At 61.8% G+C, this 7,501-nt stretch overlaps 2 protein-coding genes across 7 annotated transcripts in view; one reads left to right on the top strand and one right to left on the bottom strand.

The window, feature by feature from the left end:
- The window catches only part of SETDB1 (SET domain bifurcated histone lysine methyltransferase 1), a 15,718-nt gene extending 14,994 nt beyond the window's left edge, over positions 1 to 724 (top strand). For all 5 annotated transcript variants that reach the window (XM_042020961.1, XM_042020962.1, XM_042020965.1 and 2 more), the window contains one exon: positions 103 to 724. In XM_042020961.1, the coding sequence (XP_041876895.1) occupies positions 103 to 220 (118 nt within the window). In that variant the 3' untranslated portion in view covers positions 221 to 724. The remainder of the gene's footprint in view (positions 1 to 102) is intronic.
- A 1,191-nt stretch (positions 725 to 1,915) lies between these two features.
- On the bottom strand, positions 1,916 to 7,026 carry CERS2 (ceramide synthase 2). 2 transcript variants are annotated; one of them, XM_042020968.1, is made up of 11 exons: positions 6,919 to 7,026; positions 5,354 to 5,527; positions 4,732 to 4,849; positions 4,511 to 4,629; positions 4,265 to 4,322; positions 4,121 to 4,171; positions 3,840 to 3,932; positions 3,510 to 3,638; positions 3,320 to 3,426; positions 3,056 to 3,209; positions 1,916 to 2,825 (listed from the first exon to the last, which is right to left on the bottom strand). In XM_042020968.1, the coding sequence occupies exons 2-11, from the start codon at positions 5,524 to 5,526 to the stop codon at positions 2,697 to 2,699; spliced, it is 1,131 nt and encodes a 376-aa protein (XP_041876902.1). In that variant the 5' UTR covers position 5,527; positions 6,919 to 7,026; the 3' UTR covers positions 1,916 to 2,696. The 2 variants fall into 2 exon arrangements, with proteins under 2 accessions (XP_041876902.1, XP_041876903.1); XM_042020969.1 differs by lacking the exon at positions 6,919 to 7,026 and adding an exon at positions 5,632 to 6,113.
- Between the last annotated feature and the right edge of the window lie 475 nt (positions 7,027 to 7,501).

The following is a 7,501-nucleotide window of genomic DNA, read 5'->3' as shown; positions in this document are numbered from 1 at the left end:
GAGCAGTCTCCTCTTTCTCCTCTTTTCTGGAGCAGTCTCCTCTTTCTTCTCTTTTCTGGAGCAGTCTCCTCACCCATCCCATGTGGTTTTTTTACTCCCCAGGCGGATCCGAGCCGGCACGGAGCTGACCTGGGATTACAACTACGAGGTTGGCAGCGTGGAGGGCAAGGAGCTGCTGTGCTGCTGCGGGGCCATCGACTGCCGGGGCCGGCTGCTCTGAGCCGTCCCTGCTCCCAGCAGATCCCACTTCTCCAGAGGCCTGGTGCTCACTTTCCCTCAGTGAGGGTAAAGTTTCTTCTCTAGAGGTTCTCAGTTCTCCCATTCACCTGGAAAATCACAGATGGACACGGAGCAGGAACGGGCTCTGGCTGTGTTGGGGGGTGATTCCCAACCCCTGGGCTTCTCCCACCTTGAGGCTCCCTCAAGGAAGGAGCTTTTCGTGCTCTCTTCCAGCTTTCCACCAAAAGTAAGGCACAAACCTCCCTTTTCCAGCAGCAAACACTTCCCCAGTATTCCCAGGAAGTGTTTCCCAGTTGGGACTGAGGCCTTGAAAGTGGGAGGGAGGATGGTGGAAAGAATCTCTGGAAGACTGGACCAATCTGGATTTATAGAATTTAAGTGAAAAAAGACAAGAAATAAGTATCTGTCTTTACCTGTGAGCTGTTGTAAAGTATCTTTTAGTTGCTAAAAAGCAATAAAAGTGTGTTTTTTCTACTAAAAACAACCAACCCTGATCCTTGAGACGCAGCAAAGAGCCCTGAGAAAACACGACTGAACCACTGCCATTGTCCTTGTTTCCATGGGCTTTGCAGGAAACATGCCAGAGGCTGATGGGCCCACGCACAGGGAGAGGAGGAGCTCCCACATTTTCACCTTTCCTTCACCTTTGCTCAAAACAAACACTCTTAAACCCTCCACTCGGGAAAATTACAGAGAAACGGGTTGGGATTTTCTTAAAGCAGATCCCATGCCTCTCCCCCATCTCCAACCTTCCCAAAACGCCAAGTTTGGCCTCAATTCCTGCACTGAAGTGGTAGCTGGGACAGCCCCAAACTGGCTTTGGGCACCTGGGCCGGGGGAGGGAGGGAGGGAGGAGCAGCCACCAGCCCCGTCCGGCTGCTGGACACGGATCCACACGGAAAACGCACACGGAAAAATCTCCGGGGTTTGGCCGCCGCGCTCAATCCCAGGGCTGGGGCTTGGTTTTGTTTTTTGGTTGTGGGGAGGGGAAGGAAGGTGGGAAGGCACCGGGGCAGATCCAAAAGGTTCAAAAAACCACCTTGAGAACTGATAAAAAGGTGAAGTTTTACAAACCGGCCTCAAATCTCTCGTTATTGCCGTGGCAAAGCCCAACGCGAGGGGTGGAGGAGTCGATTCCATCCCGCCTCCCCCACGCCCAACACCGGCCCAGCTCAGGCAGCTCTGCACAAGGGAGGCTTGTTGGGTTTTTTTCTTGCTAAATAACCTTTTCTTTGTAAAATAAAACCTTTCTGGGGCCTCCTGGAGAGCTCCAGTTCCATCCTGAGCGTCCACCTGAATAGAGGCTTTGTCATCCCAGCGGGGCCGCAGCTCCTCAGGGAACCCAAACCCAAGCTCCAGCCTGGGGTTGAAGATTTGGAGAACTTTTAGGAGAAAAAAAAAAAATACATAAAAATCATCAAAATCCTCAACTCTGCCCGTTTTTAGCACTGCCTAAAGGATCTGTATCAAAATAAGCCCCAAGTGGCCTGAAGGCCATTATGCCACTTACAGAATATGCCCAAATCCTGTAATTTTTTTTTTTTTTACCCAAGTTTATTAGTTTTTTTAACTTTTAATATATTTAACCTTTTATTTATTTCTTCTTTTTTTTTTCTAAAAAACAAGAACAACAAAACACGTTTTGGTCTGACATTGGTTAATGGTCCTTTTTCCCCCCCCCCCCCACCCTCCATGCTGGGAGGTCTCACAGCATCCCGGGGGGATGCAGGAGACAGAGCCAAGCCTGGCTCCTTCTGTCTTCCAAATAAATAGAAAGGAAAAAAAAAAAAGAAAAAAAAAGGAAAAATCAGTTGGAAATTTGTCCTGTTACAAGCTGGGAGAGGCCACGGAGAGGGAGAGACTCAAAATCCATTTACCGAAGAGAAATGAGAGGATTAAACTCTGTGAGACACACGGAGTGACTCAACCCCCGCAGCTTCCTTCCCCCAAGTACTTCCATAGTGTCATCCCATCATTTAGGCACTGAAACACCCAGGAATTCCCTGCTCCTCCCTCCCGGTTCGGCGGAGCAGGGATTGAGCCGGCTTTTCCAGCCGGACACAGGTCAGGGAAAAAGGAGATTTTCCCCCTCCCCCGCTGAAGGAATGGTTGGGAAAGTAGGAATAACACAGAACCCAGCAAGGGGCTGGGGCCGAGCTCTTTGGCCAGAGCCAATCCGAGGGGCTGCGGGGCGGGAAGGAGCCACCCCGGCGGGATGGGAGCCATCCCGGTGGGATCCCTGCCGATCCCGGTGGGATCCCTGCCGATCCCGGGGAACCGCAGTGGATTAAGGCAGCAGGTGAGAGGTGGAAGGGCACCAGCGGTGAGTGGGAGGCAGAGCTGCGGCCCCGCTCCGGAGGGGTCTGGGCCCGGCGGGCGCTCCGGGGGTCCCGGTGTGGAGCGGCCGGAGGGGCCGGGCCGGTGGCGGGAGGCGGCAGCTCTCGGGTCCGGGGCGCTCAGTCGGTTTTGCGGTGGTTGTTGTTGAGGACGGGGTGGCCATTGGAGAGGGGCCCGTTCTTGGCCACCTCCTCCTCCTCCTCAGAGTTGTCCGTCTCCTCGCGGTCACTCCGCTCGTCCTCCACCACCTGGGGGGCAGAGGGAAAAGGGGGTTCAGCCAGCAGCCCCCCATTTTCCTGCCGTGCCTCAGTTTCCCCATTGCAGCCACGGTGGTTTCTCCCCACCGAGGGCTCTCCGGGAGCTGGGGAGCCAAGGGCAGTCAGGGGGGGGATTCAGGAGCTGCAAAGCCCCATCCTCCATCCACCCCGAGTGGGTCCTTTCCCCCGTGACGTCCCCGAGGGCCCAGATCCCCTCTCACCTTTCCAGTTATGAACTTCTGGGCCATGCGGATGATGAGGTAGGCCCAGAAGATGTGCAGCGACTGCAGCACCACCATCATGAAGTTGAAGAAGTAGTAGCCGAAGAAGGCGGGGTAGAGATCCAGCGGATAAAACACCGTGCAGTGCATGATCCTGCCGGGAAAAGCCACTCCCGTTAGGGGCAGAACCAGCATCCCACCCCCCTGTGAGACCCCCCCCCCAGCCCCTGCCTCAGTTTCCCCCCACTCTCCAGCGGGGCTCACCAGAAGGGCAGGATGACCAGGCGGGTGATGATGAAGACGGCGGCGAAGACGATGAAGATGTTGTTGCAGGTGTTTCTCCAGCCGGCGTAGTTGAACATTTTGGCAGACTGGGGGGGGCAGAGGGGGTGAGCTGGGGAGGGGGCACAGGACTGGGGGACGTGGTGACAGCGGGGGAGAGGGACACACCAACCTCCAGCAGATAATCCGAGGAGTCGTGCAGGGCCATGATGAGCGTCCCAGCACGGATGTAGTTGGCGAACCAGGAGAAGCTGATGAGGATGATGGTGGCGACGTGGTGGATGATTTGCTCCTTGAAGTCCTGTGCCCAAAGCAAAGGGGAGCCCAGAAATTGGGAGGGGGGGGGTTACAGCAGCCTGGATCCCACCCATACCAAACCCCCATCCCACAGCCCCTCTGCGTCCCCAGATCCTCCCAGCCGGTCCCTCCCGCCCACCACGAGGGTGAAGAAAACCCTGCCACGATGTCCCAGTGTCTCCCAGCCCCCTCCCAGAGCCCCCACCTTGCGCTTGACGTCGGAGGCGATGCTGAAGAGCAGGGACCAGTAGAAGGAGAGCTCGATCATGTAGTACCAGTACTGGGAGGGCAGCATGCTCTGGGGGCAAGAGACAGGTTGGAGGCGTCCTCTGTGTGCCCCAGAGGGGTTTGGTCCCTTCCTGTGGGCACCAGCCGGGTGTCCTGGGGGACTCCCCATCCCCCCACGGGTGCCAAGAGACCCTCCTGCACCCCCAGCTCCCACTGCTGATCCCGGTGCTCAGGAAAAGCCACGGGCTCTGTGCTCACCTGGATGGGGTATCCCTTCCACACCTCCCGCAGGTCGTAGAACCAGGGTTTCTGCAGGATGGGGAGGGCGACACAGAGAGAGAGAGAGGAGTCAGAGGGGCCGGGGGGGCCGGGGGAGCGTGGGGAGGGGGCGGCAATACTCACATCCACTATGACAGCCATGCCAGCAATGAAAGCAATAAGGTAAAAGGTGAATCTCCAACTGGAAAAAGGAAGCAGACGGTCCTCAGATGGGCACCGGGGAGCGGGAGGGAGGAGGACGGACCCACCGGCCCCGGATCCCGCGCTTCCCACCCTGCCGGGCAGCTCCCGGCCGAGCGGGTGCCCCCCCAGAGCCCCCCAGGGTGGAGAGGACAGTGACATCGGGCAGGAAGGGGGGATGGGTCTCACCTGGCCTCCCGGAATTTCTTGAGTGTGCTGGGCCGGTCCTGGTTGCGGCGGCGGCGGAACCAGCGCTCGACCTGGCGCACGGTGCAGCCGCTCTTCTTGGAGAGCATCTCCACGTCGGCCTGGGGACACCGGGACAGCCCCAGCGTGTCACACAGACCTGGCTCTGGCACCTTCACCCCCCCTCCAGGCACCTCTGGGGACCCCCCCCCCCCAGCCCTCACCTGCTTGGGGTGTTTGGTGGTGGCAGCGTAAAACTTCTCCAGCACCGCATTGGGGGTGGCTTTTAACCGGACCTTCTCCTTGACGTTCAGGAGCCCGGCCAGGGGGGTGGCCACGTACCTGGGGAAGGAGTGGGGCACATCAATGTCCCCATTTCTGTCACCTGGATGATTTGGCCCCCAAATCAAAGCCACCCAGGGACCCACAACCACTCAGCATCTCGGTCTCCCCATCCTGCTGTGCCTTCTCCAAGGTGGGGTTTGCCACAGGGGAGCCCCCCGGGGTCCCTCTGTCACGGGCTGTCCCCACTCTGATGAAGGGCGGCCCCCCCCTTCTCTTGCCATCCCAACAAAGCCGTGTCTGTTCCCATTGTTTGCCCAACAAATCGCTCCCTAAACGCCCGGTAAGGGCGGGGGATGCACAAAGCCGTGTTTGTGTGGGGAAAGGGGGGGCACGTGGGGTTGGGGGGCGGGGGGGAACGGGACCCCCGGGGTGCCACGGGCAACCCCCAGCCAGGCTGAGGACAAGGTGCCACATCCCGGGGTTTGGTCACTGCCCCCGGGGCACAGGGAGAGCTGGATCAGGGGCTCAGGATCCGTCCCCACCCCCAGGGAAGGGACTCACGTCTCAAAGAGGTGCCGTACGATGAGGAAGAGGAAGGCCAAGGGGAGGGTGATGTACAGGTCAGAGGCTTTGGCATAGACTCGCCCATCCCGGTCCTCCAGGTCGGCCCAGGTGAGGTTTGCCGGGAGCCAGAGCCGTTCCCACCAAAAATAGCTGTACAAGGTCTGAAACATGCTGGGGGGAGGGAAAGGGGGAGAGGTGAGGGGGGCACCAGCACCTCTGAGGAGTCGGCTGATCCCACCCCGCTCTGTCTCCCACACCCCGGCTGCACCACGCACCCCAACTTCCACCTCAGCTCCCGGTGAAATCCCCCTGGGAGCGGCCGGCCCCCGGCTCCGGCACCGGGGGACTTTGCTCCCGGCAGCCCAGAGGTCAGCGGGTGATCATTAACAGGGGCCCCAGTCCTGCCTCCGACCGGCAGCGCGGATCCCTGCGACCAGCCCGAGGGAAGAACCGGGCTCCAACTTCCGCACTTCCCACCGGGATGGGCACAGCCCCGGGATTGCCGCGGGAGAAGCCCCCCGACGTGGTTTCCCTGCCGAGCGCTGTGTCCGCATCCCGCGGCTGATCCAAACCCAATTCCCGGTGGGAAACGGAGGCACGGAGCCCACCGCCACCGTTCCGAGGCCAGGCACAGCACCAGCGTGGGATTAGGGATTTGCTGGCGGCACAATGAGCACCTTTGTGCCTTAAAAAGGCTCCGGACGGGCCCCGGCAGGGGAGGCGGGGGAGCCGCGGGGTCAGCGCATCCCGGCTCTCCCTCCCTCTCCGGCAGCCGGTTTTGGGGAACCCCGCGGGGTCGGGATGGGGTCGGGATGGGGTCGCAGCCCCGAGAAGCGAACCCCCAAGCACGGCGCAGGGATTGTGGCGAGGGACGGGGCGGCTCCGCTCCGCTGGGGGAGGAAGAGGAACCACCGTGGCCGGTTTCGCAAGGGCAGGCGGGAGGGAGGTGCCGCAATTCCCGACTCCCGGGGCTGTGCCGCGGGCAGGTAACGGGAGGGGAGCGTGGGAGGACGGGGTGAGGCCCCGGTCAGGGCCGGCAGCTCCTTCTCCCCCGGGGCACCGGCAGCGCAGCGCGGTGTGCCCGCACCGGGGACAGCGAGCCCGGTGCAGGAGGGGGTCACCGCCAGGCCGGACCCCTCCCCCCGAGATGATTTTAGGAGCGATCCTGCTGGAAACGGGACGAAATCCCGGCGGGTTGGAGTCGTGGACAGAAGAACGGCACCGGGTGCGATCCGGGCCCGGCGGCTGCGCGCCCTGCCCGGCTCGGGGGGCGGCGACCCCGGCGGGGCCCGAGGCCGCTCTGGGCCCCCGCTGTGGCCCCGGGGGGGCCCCGCCTCCGCCCAGCCCCGCCCGAGCAGTCCCGGGGGGCCCCGCCGGACCCTGACCGAGGGCAGATGGAGGCCCGGGATGGCTCCGGTGCGCGCCCAACGCCCGCAGAAGGGCCCGGCCGCGGCCCTGGCGCGGGGGAAGGGGGAGAGCGGGAACCATCCCGAGGCTCCCCCCCCACGGGCGGCCCCTCCCGGAGCGGGGAGGCCCCGCGTGGCCCCGCCGGCCGCACTCACCCGCAGCCGCCGCCCGGAGCCCTCACGGAGCCGCCGCCCGGAGCCCTCACGGAGCCGCCGCTCGCCCCCCCCCGTCCCGCGCGCGCCCCGCGCCAGGCAGCGGCGGCAGTGACGTCACCGCAACCCGGGAGTGACGTCACCGCAACGCCGCGGGGAGCGGCGCCCGCCGTGGGGAGGGGCGGGGCGGGCCCAGGCGTGAGCAATCAACCGCCGAGACGGGATCTGTGCAGCCGCTATAGAGCCCTGTGCGACCCATATACACCCCATATACGCCCCCTATACACAGCCCTGTGCGCCCCATATACACCCCATATATACCCCCTATACACAGCCCTGTGCACCCCATATACACCCCATATATACCCCCTATACACAGCCCTGTGCGCCCCATATACACCCCCTATACACAGCCCTGTGCGCCCCATATACACCCCATATACACACCCCCTATACACAGCCCTGTGCGCCCCATATACACCCCATATATACCCCCTATACACAGCCCTGTGCGCCCCATATACACCCCCTATACACATCCCTGTATGTGCCCTGTGCACCCCATATACACCCCATATACACAGCC

The sequence above is a fragment of the Corvus kubaryi genome, unplaced genomic scaffold (genome assembly GCF_017639235.1).
Source record: "Corvus kubaryi isolate FWS band 111438036 unplaced genomic scaffold, C.kubaryi_AGA036_p1.0 37066, whole genome shotgun sequence".
NCBI lineage: Eukaryota > Metazoa > Chordata > Aves > Passeriformes > Corvidae > Corvus > Corvus kubaryi.
This window is presented reverse-complemented; position numbering and strand designations above follow the sequence as displayed.

What these genes read in the sequence shown, in the direction of transcription:
- CERS2 (XM_042020968.1), bottom strand. Translation starts at nt 5,526, where the DNA reads ATGTTTCAGACCTTGTACAGCTATTTTTGGTGGGAACGGCTCTGGCTC. An exon ending in GTACGGCACCTCTTTGAGAC is followed by an intron (nt 4,850 to 5,353) that starts GTGAGTCCCTTC and finishes CTCCTTCCCCAG; the next exon opens with GTACGTGGCCACCCCCCTGG. An exon ending in AGAAGTTCATAACTGGAAAG is followed by an intron (nt 2,826 to 3,055) that starts GTGAGAGGGGAT and finishes TCTGCCCCCCAG; the next exon opens with GTGGTGGAGGACGAGCGGAG.